The sequence below is a fragment of the Trichechus manatus genome, unplaced genomic scaffold, assembly GCF_000243295.1.
Source record: "Trichechus manatus latirostris isolate Lorelei unplaced genomic scaffold, TriManLat1.0 scaffold00148, whole genome shotgun sequence".
Taxonomy (NCBI): domain Eukaryota; kingdom Metazoa; phylum Chordata; class Mammalia; order Sirenia; family Trichechidae; genus Trichechus; species Trichechus manatus.
The window spans coordinates 3,379,891-3,397,729 of NW_004444084.1; the positions used below are offsets into that span (position 1 = coordinate 3,379,891).

The window sequence follows — 17,839 nt, forward strand, 5'->3', positions numbered from 1 at the left end:
GTGGTGGTATAATAGGTTCTAAAATCAGTTAGTGTGAGGACTCCCACTTTGTTCTTCTTCAGTAATGCTTTACTTATGCATGGCCTCTTCCCTTTCCATATGAAGTTGGTGATTTGTTTCTCCATCTCCTTAAAAAATGTCGTTGGAATTTGGATCGGGATTGCATTGTGTCCCTTTTACAGTTATTTTTAAGAAATCTGTTTACAACCCAGAACACATATATGACATACTTTACTAAAATGGATAACTCATTTCAGTTCTTAAAATCCACTGCGAGGCATTAAAATCTCCCTTAGTATTACTCTTCAAGAAGAAAATTAAAGAGAAACACAACTTATAATTTTTTGTAATAAGAAATAAAGGATCTAATGATCAAAACATGCCACCTTAGTTTCCTGCCAACCAACTTTTTGTTTATTTGTTCCCTTGCTTGCTTTCGGTTACAAAAAAAAAAAAAAACTTGGACTTTTAATAAGCAGCAAAAATGCTTGGTTTGATTCTCCTCTCAAACTTTTGCTTAAAATAAAGGAGGAGTAAAATTACATAAGGGCTAGTAGCTCAGTGGAGAAGGAAGGCAAGCCAGGTCAAGGGCGAAGCACAGATAAGACACCCTACCCTGAATAATGAACATTGACTTTGGATGTGTTCTGGGTAGCTAAACTCAAGTTCCAGAGCTACCAGTCTTGTGGCCCATTCTAATGTGCTTAGCTTTATTCTCAACCTCATTTTATGTCCCTAAACTTTTTTTTTTTCTTTTACATTCTATGGCTCCTACTTCAATTTACACTCTCTTATATTTTGTGTATCCTTGAAGGCTGCCTTGTGTTCTTTCTGGAACAATGTTGTTATTGTTAGGTGTCATCGAGTCAGTTCTAACTCATAGTGACCCCATGTACAACAGGACAGAACACGACCTGGTCCTGTGCCATCCTCACAGTTATTGCTATGTTTGAGCCCATTGTTGCAAGGGCAGCCATAATAGGTTTTCCATGGATTTCACTATTCACAGTCATTGCTCCCAATCTCAGTTTTCCTGCAACAGGCAAAAAAAAAAAAAAGAGAGAGAGAGGGAGGGAGAGAATTTTAACAATTTTTTTTTTTAAGATTTATCATACTAGCTTTTCCTATGAGGAAGATACTGAATCTCACAATATATTTTTATTTTCTCTAATACATGATTAAAATGAATCATACAGAAAGCATTATGGAATTATAATTGTATGTGTTGTTAATCTTTTAATTGTTTATATTTAAAAAGAAAAACAGCTAAGAATAGGCAAAAAAAATCAGAAAATCAAAGCTACTTTGCCTCCCATTTGTTTTAACTTTGCCCTCATTTGACTGAGAGTTCTGTTCAAACCAAATCTAAAAACTAATACTCGTTGAATCAACGTATTGAGCAATCTTACAGAAGTATGCTTTTTAGAAATCATTTCACAGCAGATTTTTATAAAGTAACATTGAATTGTCTCTGCAACACATCCAACTAGATGAATCCATTGCTTTAAATTCTAGATAAACCTCTTTTAGCTTGGAAGAGACTATATGTATGTATTTTCCCTAGCCTAAGAGTCTAAATACCTAGAGCAAATGGACTGAACTATATATGTATTCCAGCTGTAACTTTTATGACTTTTGAAAACCATATAGACAAATAAAGCTTATAGGAACAGAGAACATTGATTGCATTCTTTCCAATATAACATCTAGCTTCCAAATAAGATTTTCAAGTATATATTAAGCTTTTATGATTAAAAAAAAAAACTTTTTTTCTTTAAGAATTTGCATATGTATGCACTTTAATAAGAAAATGAGAAATTGGTTTATAAACCAAACAGAAGTGTAACAGCAGTTATGGGCATAAGCTCTGGAACAAGAATGCCTGGGTTCCAGTTCCAGCTCTACCACTTACAAGCTATGTGATCTTGAACATGTCCTCAGTTTCTTCATCTTCAAAATGAGCATTTTAGTAGCACCTGCCTCTTTGGATGGAAACCCTGGTGGTGTAGTGGTTAAGAGCTATGGCTGCTAACCAAAAGGTCGGCAGTTTGAATCCACCAGGCGCTCCTTGGAAACTCTGTGGGGCATTTATTTCTACTCTGTCCTATAGGATCACTTTGAGTGGGAATCGACTCGACGGTGAGTTTGGTTTTTTGGGCTTTTTTTTTTTTTCGTTACCCCTTTGGATTGTTGTAACGATTACATGAGTTAATATGAGGAAAGCACTTAGAACAGTACTAGGCACATACAAGCAGCAGATAAGTGGCAATGGTATTACTATTATGGTCATAAAATGTTCTAATAATAAACTCATTTGAAAAGCTGTTGAAAGCTGTGGACCATCTCCTCAGGAAAAAAAGCTGCACACATGTACTGAGTTTTGCTTACCCTGTCAGGGGATGCATGGAGCCCCTGCGACACATCCTGGACATGCACCCGCCCTGCTGGTACAGTAGTTGAGTGCTGGGCTGCTAACCTAGAGGTTGGTGGTTCAAACACATGGGAGAAAGATGTGGCAGTCTGCTTCTGTAAAGATTTATGCCTTATGGGCGCAGCTCTACTCTGTCCTACAGGGTCACTATGAGTAGGAATCGACTCAATAGCAATGAATTTTTGGTTTTCTTGGTTGTCTGCCCAGGCTAGGATTCGGATTTCAGACTGAAATGAATCCTCTGCTGTAGAGGAACAATAGCTTTTAGTTTCCCTACATTTTGTATGAAGATCTGATTTTCACATAATTTAGGTCATTTATTCATGTTCATTCAGCTACTGAGGTAATAAAACTGAGACCTGAACCTAAAATGTTAGACTTTAAATTCAGCATCATCCCAGGACATTGTTCCAATACAATCAGAACTACCCGGCTGCCCTACCCCTAGTTGGGAGTTCTCTTGGTCCTCATGAATTTACTCCATTTACAGCATTACCAAGATAGCAACATCAGCTGAGGCCTGAATTGTACCCAAGTAAATGACATACACTTGAGGACAACAAGCAAGGCAATAATCAACCAAGAATCTATATACATTGCAAAGTTTCAGTTTAATATTTTTATTGCTGCTTCTCAATACTTCATGACCAGTATACTAGTTTGCATTTTATAAATAATGCTGATACTGTTCCACATTTTTGTCATCAATATTATATATTTTAAGAACTTAAATATCATTTAATAGGAAAGTTAATTTATGTAATTATTAAGAAGACTATTAGTATATGTAGGTAAGGAATGTGACTGAAATTTTATAACAGCACAAAGAATTATTATTTTATTATTAATTATATAAGTATACATAATTATTGTAGGAGAATACTGGAGTATGCAGGTGTTTACTCTTGTGTGTGTTTTGTAAAGTGTACAAAACAAAGTTGATTTTCTTATGGCAGATGGGGAAGATAATGCGTGGTCCATTCATGAAGTTTGTAGCACACGCCGCCTCCTTCACTATTTTTCTGGGACTGCTAGTCATGAATGCAGCTGACAGATTTGAAGGCACCAAACTCCTTCCTAATGAAACCAGCACAGATAATGCAAAACAGCTGTTTAGGATGAAAACATCCTCCTTCTCATGGATGGAGATGCTCATTATATCCTGGGTAATAGGTAAAGACTGATTTTCTGTCATCATTTCTTTTTGCAGCCTTAGGAGTTGGACTGAATGACACTGATTCTGCCACACATCAGTTATACAAATCTGTGCAGCGTGACCTAACGTGCCACACACCATGATTGTACTGTTAAAAGCAGTTGCCTTCTGTTTATGATCAGTGCCATAGTCTTCTCACATGCCACGTGCTTTTTGCATTTCCAAGAAAAACCCCAAAAGAAAACCAACAGGATAGTATTAATCAAGCCTCACCAGTGACAAAAAACCTGTCGTGTATGTTTTGGGAGAACTATGACGTCAAGCTTAAAAATGGCCACACGATTGTATATTGAGGTTTAATAGCAACTGCAGCTTAATAGCCACTCACATGTATTGAACATTTACCATGTACCAGGAATTGTTCAAAGTATTTTACTTGTATCAAATCATGTCATCTCTCTGTACCTCACTTTTCTAACATGAAACTTATAATAACATCTATTTGATAAGATTTATGTGAGGATTAAGTAACTTGCTTGAGATTTCCCAGGTGGTAAGTGAAAGAGAAGGAGTCCCTGGATGACAGAAACGGTTAAGCACTCGGCTGCTGGCCAAAAGGTTGACAGTTTGAACCCACCCAGGAGTGCCTCAGAAGACAGGCCTGGTGATCTGCTTCTGAAAGGTCACAAGCCTTGAAAACCATTTGGAGCAGTTCTACTCTGCTCAGCAGGGATCTCTGTGAGTCGGAATTGATCCAACAGCAACTAACAACAACAAAGTGAAAGAGAGGGAATTCAGTCTTAACTACTATACCATTTGTCTTTAGAATCCATCATACATATGCCTGACCACTAAATATAATGTAAATTAGAAAGATATTTTAATCAAATATTTATGAGGGAGGAAACTCAATAGTTAATAAATTCTTTTATTAAGTAATGATGATACTGAGGTGAATGAGACACAGTCCTTGCCCTCAGGGAAGCTAAGTCTAGACGGACAAATCAATAAGTAAATTAGTAATTAAAACTCAATGTGGCAAATCCTATTATTGAGGTGTTGTTGTTAGGGTTTTATGAGAACACAGAGATTGTGAGGTGGGATGTAGGACGGGCAATACCTTCAATCTGAGACTCTGAAGATAAGGAAAAGTTAACTAGACAGACTGCTTGGGGGAATAAGGACACTACAAGGCATGGGAACATTAGATGCCAAGATGTGGAACTATGGCAGCATCTGACACACTCGAAATATTGTAAGTGAGGCCCAGCTGGAGTGCAGGTGCATTTGTGGATATGGGTGATGGGCGATAAGGGTGGGGAGATGGCTGGTGGATGAGTTTAAGCTGTCGGTGGTACAATCAGATCACATTTTATAAATGTCACAGTGGTTGTGAAGTAAAGGGTGGCTTAGAGGAGCAGTGAGTCTGGAGGCCAAGAAACAATTGTAGTGATCCTCATGAGGAGGATGAACTCAAGGAATGGAGGAAGGGAAGAGACTGGAAAGCTGATTAAAAGATACACTCCAAAGATCTTGGTGATTTATCACATGGAAAGGAAGAAGAAGGAAAAGGGAGCCGTGGATTCTGGGTTGGATTACTAGGTGGGTGACAGCAATTTTCTGAGATGGAGAATACAGAAGGAAGATGAGGTTTGAGACTGGGGGAACAAAAAGCTGATAGTTAAGTTTGGGGTGTGATCGAAACGACCATGGGACTTCCAGGTGAAGATGGCCACTAAGTAGTAGAAAATACAAACTGTGGGAGATGTCTGGGCTATAAATACAGTTTCAGTAAAATCATCAGTCCCATATGGTACCTGAGGCCCTGACTATGCATGAGATTTCCTAGGGTGGAAATATGAAGAGTGTTCAAAGAAGAGGGCACAGGTAATCTTCATACAAAGCCTTTAATGTTCCATGAGCTTGCCCACCCCATCCCATCTGCACTCAGTTTTATATCACTTCCAGGGTAGGGGATGTCCTCTTGACTTCCCCACACTGGGGTGCAGTGGAGTGATCCATTGAAATATTATGAAGCACTATGCAAATTACCATATGATTATTTTCAATGGATGTGAGATACTTTAACAGCAATTCAGAGTTATTCAAAACTTGTGAATCACTCCATTTCCTGATAAGATTCTTAGGAAAATATGTAGAGTAACTTCAAATGTGAATTGCATCACCAAGGTAATGATAAACCTTAGGTAAGCTGAGAAGACTTTAATTTTCTACTATTTCTTTTCTAATTTAATTGATATTTACCTTATACCATAAAAGTATAATAAATAAATTACATTTTGCCTCTAATATTTGATTTAAAACGTGAACAAACAACCGTATGGGCTGTTGCCACTCAACACTGCCTTTATTTTATTAGACTATAACGCTATAAGTTAGGTTTTTTTTACGCATTAGAATATGCAAAGTGCGTAATACAGTACTTGACAAATAGGAAGTGTTCAATAAATTTCAGAAAATTATAATTATTTTATTAAGCTTTTCACTAAGAGTTTATATATTACTTTTATATAAAATTATTATTTCCTACTGAAGACACATTAAACAAGATATGACTCTTTTACAACCACAAGATGAAACTTTGAAAAATTAAATTTTGTATGAAGGGATTATATATAATTAATATTCATTTTATTCTTTATCATATTTTACTGTTCTCATACAGACATAATTTTAAATATAAACTTTAGAAGTTTTTCCTTTTTAACCTAGAAGCCTTCCTTGAAAATATTAAATTAACCTTTAATTTTATGAATAAGAATATTTTCCTTGGAACTATTGATCTGCTAACCTTTGTATTTGACTTCAGAGATTATCTCACAGTGTTTATTTAAAGGGAAAACAGTTAACAACTCAGAACAGATGGCCGATGCTTTTATAACATGTTAGACTCCTGATTCAATACTGACACTGGTAGTTTTTTTTCTTTTTCCTTTTTGAAATTATTCTTGAAAGAAAGTTGCTGTACTTTTTGGAAATATTAATAAAAAGTGGCCTACTTAGGTCAGTTGTTGGGTATATTATGTTGACTTCAAGAAAAAGACTCACATATCGGTCACAGAAAGCAAATCTAGTTTTTAGTTGACAGAGTTAAAAGGTTGAGTGATAGAATTGATAGGGAGATCTTGAGAAGGCAGGATGGTGAGCCCAAACCAAGGAGAGGAGGTATTGCAGGAACACAAGTACACTTAATTGCTGGAAGCAACTTCATGTGAAAGTGTCCTAGCGAGCACTTTTCACTTAATGCCCAATGTGAGCTACTGAGAAAGCAAATCCAATCCTGGTTGATTCTTCAACAAAAGGAGAGTACCACAGCCAAGGGCTTTAATTAGCCCACTGTTTTCTGCTCTGGCCAGATCACATCTGCAAGATTGTGTGTGGCTTGGGTGCTACATGCTGAACAGGAAATTAGCAAAATAGAGTGCATTCCAAGGGCAGCAACCAGAATAGTGAGTGGCCCTTCCATCAAAAAGCACATGAGGGGATTGGGGAAGTTTAGCCTGGAGTGGGACGTGGGGTGAGATCCAGGTATTGTGGAGCCTGAAGCTTATTTATTTGGCGGGCTCTCTTCAGAGAGAGACGCCCTGGTGGCGCAGTGGTTAAGAACTTGGCAGCTAACCAAAAGGTCGGCAGTTTGAATCCACCAGCTGCTCTGTGGAAATCATATGGGGCAGTTCTATTCTGTCCTGTAGGGTTGCTATGAGTCAGAATTGGCTTGACAGCAATGAATTTGGGTTTTTTTGGCTTTAGAGGAATACCAAACAGGGCTCTAGAAGTGGCCTTGCAAGCGAGGCATCCTAAGTTTAAGCTTCATTAGCCTCATGGTAAACCTGCATCTGCTGGAGAAGAATAAATAGATTTAATGAACACAATGTTTTTTTTTTTTCCCCCACAAGAAATTTAAAGGCAGAGAGAGCAGACTGATTCTCTACTGTGGAGAGCTTCCCAGCTTGCCAGACAAGTTGCACTCGATGGGGGATTTCAAACTATGCACAGCAGTGCCCTGGGTTCCTCAGAGGAAATAAGACCGAAACCCTTCCGGCAGAATAGGTCGCTGTGTCTATTTTATTTTTGAAGCTTCAATAAGGCATCACTTTTACCAAGAATTCTGCTTCTTAAAGAGAGAAAGAAAAAAAGGAGGAGGGGGCTGGGGAGGAAGAGGAAGCTTTGAAAGCCACTATATTAGTTTAAAGGTCTCCTTAATCCCTATGCTTCAGTTACTCTAAAGTATCCTTGTCTCTTTTTGAAGAGGGAGGACGGCAGGAACCCAGGGACCACCAAATGAAAGCTGCCTTCAGTGTTTTCATACCTTCTCTTAGTCTTTGTGTGTGTGCATGCCCACACACACACGCGTATACAGGATTTCCTGTTTTAAATTTGATCCATCCAAACATATATAAATTCAATCCTAGTTTAGTCTTAACTTGAAGTAATTCAAAGTAAGTAATGAATTGGTCTCTTAAAACCACGTCTTCTGTGCTTCACTGAATGCTCATTTTGAGAGAAGCACATTGTAAACTCTTGACAAGCAGGCACCATGGCGTTTTCTTAATCCCTAGAGGGCTCCACAGCCATTCGCATTGAAGGCAGGTTCCATAATAGATATTCATGACAAATGTGAGAATGTTTGGTTGCTGGGGGCAAGGGGAGAAGATTAATTTCAGCTAGGGGACTGTGAAACACTTCTTGATGGAGGTAGGCCTTGATCAGTTGTTGAAGTTTTTATTGTATTTTTCCAGGTGGCTCTAGAAGAAGGTAACTATGGCAGAATGTAGGGTGTCTTAAAGGTATTAGGGGTAAAGTAATTTTTTTTTAATTAAGTAACATTCCTCAAATTAAGAAAGGAAATATATGCCAATTATAGAATATTTAAAATAGTAAATATTCAACAAAGTTATTTTTTTCCAAGTGTCAGATGCTGTGTTGTGTACTTTACATTATGTTTTACTTAAGTCTCATAACAACCCTATGAAGTAGGTACAATTATTATCATCTCCGTTTTACAAATTAAGTTTTAGAATTTCTAAATACCTTGCCAGAGATTACAAAGCTAGTAAGTGGAGGATCCAGGTCTCAAATCTATGGTTGTCTGATGCTAAACATGTGCTCTTAAGCACTACAGTAAATGTTAGAAAGGATATGCCATATTGTCATGGATCAAATTGTTGCCCCCCAAAAATATTTGTTCACTTGGCTGGGTCATGATTCGCGGTATTGTATAGTTGTGTACCATTTTGTAATCTGATGTGATTTCCTTATGTGTTGTAAATTCAATCACTGTGATCTAATAAGATGGATTAGTAGCAGGTATACTGATGAGGTATACAAGATTGGATAGTGTCTTAAGCCAATCTCTTCTGAGATATAAAAGAGAGAATCAAGCAGAGACAAATGGGAACCTCACACCACCAAGAAAGCTGCGCTGGGAGCAGAGCGCATCGTTTGGACCTCAGGTTCCTGCGCTGAGATGCTCCCAGACCAAGGAAAGACTGATGACAATGACCTTCCTCTGGAGCTGACAGAGACAGAAGGCCTTTTCCTGGAGCTGATGCCCTGAATTTGGACTTGTAGCCTACTGGACTGTGAGAGAATAAACTTCTCCTTGTTAAAGCCATCCATTTGTGGTATTTCTTTAGAGCAGCACTAGCTTACTAAGACACATATTATTAATAATTCTCCCTGCAAGAGACAACTACTATTAATATGTTCCTGTAATTCCTTCTATTCTTTTACTATGCTTATTTTAAACATAAAGTCCTAGAAGAAATAACATTTTTCATTTTTCTTTTTTTTTTACTTAGCATTATGACATAAACATTTTCCAACACGTGTTAGCCCAGGTTTTCCAAGAAGCAGATGCAAAATGGGATTAAACATATTAAAATTTTATTAAGGGGAATGCTTGTGAGAGAAAATGGAGAGGGAGTCAAGGAAGACTGTGAGAGTGTCAGACTGAGATGCAAGTATGACCCCAAGGGAAGGAGAGAGGGAAGAAATGTTGGGTAGAAGCATCTCAGATCTCCACTCAATCTAAGGAAAGTTCCCCAAGGCCATCAGGAAGTCCTTAAGCCAAAGTCAGCCATCAGAGGAGTCTCATGGCTCCCAGGAACGGGTGAGCTCATCATTGGCTAGGAGCAGCCCGTGGGAAACATGAATTTGGGGCAAAAGCAGCAACGATTTTCAGAGTTCAGTAGCTGAGGCCCATGGTCAATTAAAATTCCTATAGTTGGAAGTCTGTGAGACACATTCTCATGGCCATCACATCATGGTAAATAACAAAATATTATATTAAATGACTTCATAATACTCCATCTGTGCAAGTCCCATGATTTCTTCTTCTGTTTTGGGTGCATATACATGGGTATATTGGCGTGTTTGGGTTATTACAAAGAATCCTAAAACACATATTTTAAATATATTTTTTGATGTCAAGAATTAATGGGTCAACAGAATATTTGTTGTTTTAAGGCTGTAGATGCATTTTGTCAAATTGCTTTCAGGAAATGCACTGAAGTTGCTGGACTGTGGGATTTAGGGGAATGTGGGAATTATGGTTGGATAGGCAGGTTAGAGCCACATTTTGAAGGGTTTTGAATGTTAAGCTGAGACCTTTCATATTTATTGTGTTTCATTGAATCACTAAGGCTGGAATGAAATTGCATTGCTATTTTAACCCCTTTCTGATGCAGGAATGATATGGGCTGAATGTAAAGAAATTTGGACTCAAGGCCCCAAAGAATACTTGTTTGAATTGTGGAATATGCTTGATTTTGGCATGTTAGCCATCTTTGCAGCGTCATTCATTGCAAGATTCATGGCATTTTGGCATGCTTCCAAAGCCCAGAGCATCATTGATGCAAATGATACTTTGAAGGACTTGGCCAAAGTTACATTGGGAGACAATGTGAAATACTACAATTTGGGTGAGTTTACAGTACACAGACGATACAAGTTAATAAAGAATGCAGAATTTTCTTATAAAGCAGATGTCAGTAGTAATTTGGTTACTGCTGAGTTTTCATGAAATTGTTGGTCAATTTCCAGCTTCTTCTAATTATCTGTATCTAAAGAAGAACGCTTTCTGATTCTTCCTTTGATTTCTGGCTAGAAACCTCTCTTAATTGCAAGAATTCTGTCTTTTATTTCTTGGATCAATTGGCTAACTTCCAATTGTCTAGAATTTATTTTTTTCCTCTTGTATGCTAAAAATAGTTCATAGTTGAGTACCATTTCCATTTAAGACATACAGACTATTTTGAAAGCAAGAAATTGTTATTGGGGACTTTGAGAGGACCCCCTAATGAATAACAGTACTATTTTCTATTCAGGCTTTGAACTAGTTGAGAAATAAAAAAGTTAATATAGAAGCCAGATTATCACCTAATATCGTAAAGTTCAGATTGGATGACATGGTTCCAAGAATATTAGCCAATGAGCTCACTTATACCATACCCCAGAATTAGGCAGATGTACCCTCTAATTTCTGGACAACAATGGATCAGACCACAGGGAATCAGGAGCAGCAAGTGCCTGACTAGGTGATACTCCTCCCTGGAGGACAAGATGCCCAGTTATTCATCCTAATTTAGAATCAGATAGGTCACTCCACCTCCCCAGGAGGAACGTGACTAAGGGATGGAAATGGGCTCAGTTATTTGCTTAGGGAAAATCTCTGCTCGTAGAAACCTGGAATGAAGGAAATATATTCCATTTGAATATTTATTTCAAACCATCTCATAAGAAATCAACTAACATTTAATTGCCACCTGTATGGGTTTGTCGGCTATATCACATAAGGGTTCCTATTTTATTATTGACTTTTAATGTTAATTTCGTTGTTTGTTGGAGCCCTGGTGGTGCAGTGGTTAAGCGCTCAGCTGCTAACTGAAAAGTTGGCAGTTTGAATCCACCATCCGCTCAGCTGGAGAAAGATGGGGCAATCTGCTCCCTTAAAGATTTACAGCCTAGGAAATCCTATGGGGCAGTTCTACTCTGTCATATAGGGAGAGTAGCTATGAGTTGGAATCAACTCGATGGCACACAACAACACAGTATTTATTTTAATATTTAATTTAAATTTTATTAAATATACAAAGTTTAAATTTTTCAAAGCTATTTATATTCGGTAATTATAGTCAACACATTATAAAAAAGGAAACTGCTTTTATTAGTTTTATCCTTTTTTAATTCCATTTCTCAGGAAATGAGCAAATACAGATTTGTAATCCTATTTTTTCTCTTTCTTGCACAGCTTTACATCTTTTTCCCTAATGGTTTCTTGATTGGTTTTTGATGCTCTAACATAATAATGCCAGAAAAATTCATAAATGAATAACTGTTTCATTTTTATGATAAAAATAAACTTGTTTGAATGACCAATAAAAATTACTTCTAGTATGTTTAAATAACTACAGCTAATCCACAAGCCCAAAATTACATGGACTGCCATTCTCTTTCATTATAGTTCATGATTAAATAATAAAAGCTACCATTTAATAGGTGCCAAGTACTTTCTAAACACTAAACATATGTTAACTTACTTAATTCTCATAACAAATGAGAGATATGGGGTAGGTATCTCGTTTTTTTAAAGATGGGAAAATGGAGCTAAGAGAGGTTAAGTAATTTGTGCAAGTTCGTCCAGTTGGTATCTATAAACTGGAATTTTTACAGATGTTTATCTGAGTCCATAGTCTGAGATCTTAACCATTATGCTATGCCCTTAATAGAAAATTGTCAGTAAACCAAAACGTTGTGTTCTCAATAAATTCAGAAGTTCAAATGTGCCTGACATGTAAGAAACCCTTAAATAACAGACTTTCATTACGAAACTGAACTGTTGATGTAATTATACTTATTTCCTAGAAAAGAAGTTATCTGAATAAATAACTTGAAAAAACTCACCAAAACCCTTTTGCTTCTTTTTTCCTAGCTAGGATAAAGTGGGACCCCTCTGATCCTCAAATCATATCTGAAGGTCTTTATGCAATTGCTGTGGTTTTAAGTTTCTCCAGAATAGCTTATATTTTACCAGCAAATGAAAGCTTTGGACCTCTACAGATATCACTTGGAAGAACAGTGAAAGACATCTTTAAGTTTATGGTCATATTTATCATGGTGTTTGTGGCCTTTATGATTGGAATGTTCAACCTCTACTCCTACTACCGTGGTGCAAAACAAAATGAAGCCTTTACAACGTATGTCCTCTCAGATGTTTTGATGATGGTGATTGCAGATTAATTATTAGTTTAACAGAGTTCATATATGTCCATGGGATAAATAATATTTTAGTAAAGACTTCATCTCTAGCTCTTTTTCAGAAAAATGAGATGATTTTAGAGTTAATGTAGAAAACTAAAAAAAAAACCCACTGCTGTCTCTTCTGACTCATAGTGACCCCATGGAGTTTCCAAGGCTGTAAATTTCTACAGAAGCAGACTGCCACATCTTTCTCCCATGGAGCCACTGGTGCTTTCAAACCACCGACCTTTCTGTTAGCAGTCCAGAGCTTTAACCACTGTGCCACAAGGGCTTCTGATATGTAGACCTCTTCCTAATACTAAATATTAACAGCTAACATTTTTAGAACCAGGTATTGTGGTAAATACTTCACGTGCATCTTTTTTTTATTCCCATTTCACGAAAAGAGGACACTTAAATTAAGAAAAGGTAAATAACCTGCCGAACGTTACATACCTAGTATGTGGAAGAGTGAGGACTTAAAATCTTGTCTACTGTCTCTAGCTCCTGTGCCCTTACCCCTGTGGTCTGCTGACTACTGGAGACTCCTGGGGCACTGGCTGTGAGAACAGCCCCTTTTCTAGTTCATTTTCTTGAATCTTATCATTGAGAACAGCCAAGTTATTCACAGTGACATGAGTTTTGATTTATGTTCACCACGGCACGTCAGTTTTTTATAAAGCGTGCTTGAAAGAGATTACTTAAATATTAGGCCTTCAATGTCACAATGAAAGCATCCACTGAATGAAGCGTAACCTATTGTTTTCCATATTCCTCTAAAGTACAGTTTGTCAGAGAAATGAAACCACCTGGGTTGAAAGCTTATGGGCTTAGCTTTGGTCAGTAATTGTGCCCAAAGCATTGCAATTCCTACCGAAGACACATCAGTGATTTGGGTAACATTTTCTACTTTTATATTGTCATTTTTTTTTTCTTAAGTCATAGACTGTTCTTATCTATTTATTAGATACAAGTGGAAGTATAAATGAGGGATCTCAGAAGTAAAGCCTGGTTACCTGCTTCTGAAAGGTCACAGCTTTGAAAGCCCAATGGATCAGTTCTACTCTGCACACATGGGGTCACCATGAGTCAGAATCAACTCTACAGCAACTAACAACAACAATAACAATAGATGAGGGAAACCTAAAATAACTCTAGCAAATTGTATTATTTTTATTAAGTAATACATTTAATACTTCCATTGCCAAAGTTATAGTTTATTTGAAGATTAATATCTGTGGTAATGCAGTTATGGTAATAGCATTTACTGAGTGCTTATTATGTGCCAGATATTGAGCTATTTACTTCATATGCACAATGTTATCTCATCGTTGCAACAATTCAGAAAAATTAAGTATTATTGTACTCATTTCACAGAGAAGAAAACTGAGGTTCAGAGAGTAAAGAATTATTTCAGTATACCTAGTAATTTGCAAAGATACTAAATAAGCTCAATTTATTTTGGTGCCATTGTAATTTATGTATACTTTATTTCCTTTCTTTCTTTTCTTTTTCCCCAGAGTTGAGGAGAGTTTTAAGACATTGTTCTGGGCAATATTTGGACTTTCTGAAGTGAAATCAGTGGTCATCAACTATAATCACAAATTCATTGAAAACATTGGTTATGTTCTTTATGGAGTCTATAATGTTACAATGGTCATTGTTTTGCTAAATATGTTAATTGCAATGATCAACAGTTCATTCCAGGAGATTGAGGTATAGTAACAAAATAAGGATCTCTATGCATTTTTTAACTATTCCAGGGATCTACTCAACAATGGGGTGAAAGTATGGACTACTTTCTGTCCTTTGTTTTTTCCCTGTTTTATCTGTTAGTTTGACCAGTAATATAGAAAGTTTTAACTTTTTGCTTCCAAATGCAACATTGATGGAGTATGCTGGGGTAGTAAGGCATATGAAGCAGAAATGTTGTCTGATATATTTAAAAATATGTATATCAGCATGAATTTTTATTTCATACAAAAAATTATTGCTTACAGAGTCCACTATTTTCCAAATCTTTTTTTGAACAGTGTTCAAAATTGACCCTTCCTCAGGTTGAGGGTGACAGTCTACATTTTTATTCCAGATATTTTGGCCTGTTTCCAAATTAATTGATAAGTGCTCTTTGGCAGAATAAAAGAATAATTTCTCACTGTGTTTTTTTAGAATGTAAGAAAATACATTTATATCTGTCAGTGTATTTATAAACATATACAAGTTTTGAGATCTGTAGTCTGTAAGTCTGGTAAAATTTTAGACAGATTTAGGAAAGAGGTTATGAGTAGAAACTTAACGTTTTGAAAAAATCTTGGAGTGGTCTTTGGGGCCTGAGAGTGCTAGCATCATTACTTCCATCTAGCCACACAATGTCAGAAGCATCTCAGTAGTTCTGTGTTTCCTTGCTAAACTGTCATGTGTGTTTGTACAGGATGATGCTGATGTGGAGTGGAAATTTGCAAGGGCCAAACTATGGTTTTCCTACTTTGAGGAGGGAAGAACTCTACCTGTTCCCTTCAACCTGGTGCCAAGCCCAAAGTCCCTATTTTATCTCTTACTGAAGCTTAAAAAATGGATTTCTGAACTGTTCCAGGGTCATAAAAAAGTTTTCCAGGAGGATGCAGAGATGAACAAGGTAATTTGACTTTATAATTTATAGTTTTAAATGTATCTGCTATAACCACTGTGCCACATCCCTTTAAAAACATAGGCAGTTCGTGATGACACATCCATCTATTCCCAAATGCCATCACCAGCTCAGCATGATCTCTTGCTTGTGTCTGTTAATGAACACATTGGACATTTCCTCTTTAAAAGAATATAAAATTCATGAAATAAACTAAAATAATTTATTATACAGGTATATCTGGGGTGGTACTGAAACGGATAGCTCTTCTAGGCCCCGTTTTTGCTGTTAGAGCTACATGTCCCTCACTTCACCTTCAATTTATACAGCTAGGTTAAGCATCAGTACCTGGTTTGATTCAGAGGAACTTAACAGACTCTTAAGTAACTTTTACATTGAAATATTCTAAAGTCTAAAGGTTCTAAAGTCTCCTGTATTGCCCATAGTAATATAGGAGAGACCAGGCCTGTCAGTAGTTCAAGAAAGAAAGATCTAAGGGTACTGATTGGAAACAATAAACACATGGGCCAATGCTAGCTCAAGAAGCAATAAAAGAGGCATAGTGCTTAGATGAGGGGGTGGGATGATCGCAGTATGCTTGGAAATGTTTAGAGCACAAGTGGAATGCTATGTATAACTGGGGGAGTAAGTAGGCCTGGTGGCACAATGGTGGAGAGTTCAGTTGCTAACTGAAAGGTTGGCGGTTCGAACCCACCCAGAGGCTTTGTAGGAGAAAAACCTGGCCATCTGCTCCTGTAAAGATTACAGCCTACAAAACCTTATGGGGCAGTTCAACTTTGTCACATGGGGTCACTTTGAGTCGGTATCCACTCGACGGCACTTAACAACAACTCTGTGCAAAGAACTGTGCCAAGCAGAACACTGCATCCTGGAAGAGCGTTGAGATACTAGATGCATCCAGTGAAGGAGGACCAGGGTTCGGACAGACTGGACATAGTGTCCTATGAAGAGGAACTGAAGGAGCTGGCTGTTTTGTCTCAAGAAGAAAGACTGAAGGGAAACATGATGGCTATCTTTAGAATTCCCACCTTTGACTAGGGAATACACTTGTTTTGGGTTCCTTCAAAAATAGGAAGAGAGACAATGGGCAACAGTTATAAATAGTTCAATTCTAGTCCTATGTGAGAACAAACTTGTAACAACAAGGTCTGCCTAACAGAGTGGTTGGCTGCCTTAAAAAGTAGTGAGATCCACATCATTGCAGGTAATCAGACAAATGCTAGATAGATGACTGACATTAGGGAATTTTAGAAGATCTTCCTAAATTAGGCAGGAAGTTGGACTTAATGATTGTAAAGATTTCTTGTAATTCTAAGACTCTATCATTCAATAAAAGGGAAACATGTTCTAATTCCTGCTCTGTTTGCCACTCATTACTTAGGGTCCTGAAGTATGTAACAAACCCTCAGAGCTGTGGTTTCTCAACTGTAATATAGGAATAACATCATAAAGATCAAACTAAGTAAATATGTAAAAGTGCTTTGAGAATTCTAAAACTCTCTTTAAATGTAGTTATTACTAGGATTATTTTATGTAGGAATTTTGGGAAAATATTCTATCTGTAGCATTATTCCAGATGTATAATTTATAGAACTCAGTGAGTTGAGTGGCAAAAAGTTCCTTCACTTTACTTAATGTAACTAAGTGTGTAGTTTACAAGTCCAATTAGAATTGCAGCCTAAGAGAACCCTGTCCAGAGAAAATGTCCAAGAGCTTGCCAAAGGGAAGAACCCAATAAGAATATGTTTCTCTCATTAAAACTCACTGGGGAATATGGAATGAAGAAAAAAATAGTTTTGTAATTAAAAATGACTATGCAGCTGTACTCATTTTATTATCTATCTTTAAAAGAGAAATGAAGAGAAGAAATTTGGAATTTTAGGAAGTCACGAAGACCTTTCAAAATTGTCATTTGACAAAAGACAGGTAAGATAACATTTGAAAATATGAGGTAATGCATGTCATCAGGCTTACCTTTTCAGGGAAAGGGAAAAACGTTCAGAAGCAATTTAAAGAAATAGATAGTAGACACGTTAAAGGATTTAACTATTTTAACAACTCTCAAAGAATCTGTTACTGAGAGGTGGAAATAAGCACATGTCCAATTAATCAGCAAAAAAGAATCACAACTACACTTAATACATATATTAAACACGTATTATAGATACTTATGGGTGATGGAACATTAAGAATAGTGACATAAAGAAGGAAAAATAAAGAGAAACCCATCAGGGACCCTGATTAACCTAGCTCTCTGCAGCAGTGCCTCCTTATTTGTCAGTAATCAAGAAGCTGTCGAAAGGACACCACAGAAATGTAATGGCTAATTTTGATTGGCTCAGTT

At 37.0% G+C, this 17,839-nt stretch overlaps 1 protein-coding gene across 2 annotated transcripts in view; it reads left to right on the top strand.

Annotated features, from left to right (window-relative positions):
- Positions 1–17,839, top strand: part of TRPC6 (transient receptor potential cation channel subfamily C member 6) — a 140,230-nt gene that overhangs the window by 103,030 nt on the left and 19,361 nt on the right. For both annotated transcript variants that reach the window (XM_004385868.1, XM_023740129.1), the window contains 6 exons: positions 3,388–3,604; positions 10,298–10,531; positions 12,541–12,805; positions 14,369–14,564; positions 15,280–15,483; positions 17,347–17,421. In XM_004385868.1, the coding sequence (XP_004385925.1) occupies positions 3,388–3,604; positions 10,298–10,531; positions 12,541–12,805; positions 14,369–14,564; positions 15,280–15,483; positions 17,347–17,421 (1,191 nt within the window). The remainder of the gene's footprint in view (positions 1–3,387; positions 3,605–10,297; positions 10,532–12,540; positions 12,806–14,368; positions 14,565–15,279; positions 15,484–17,346; positions 17,422–17,839) is intronic.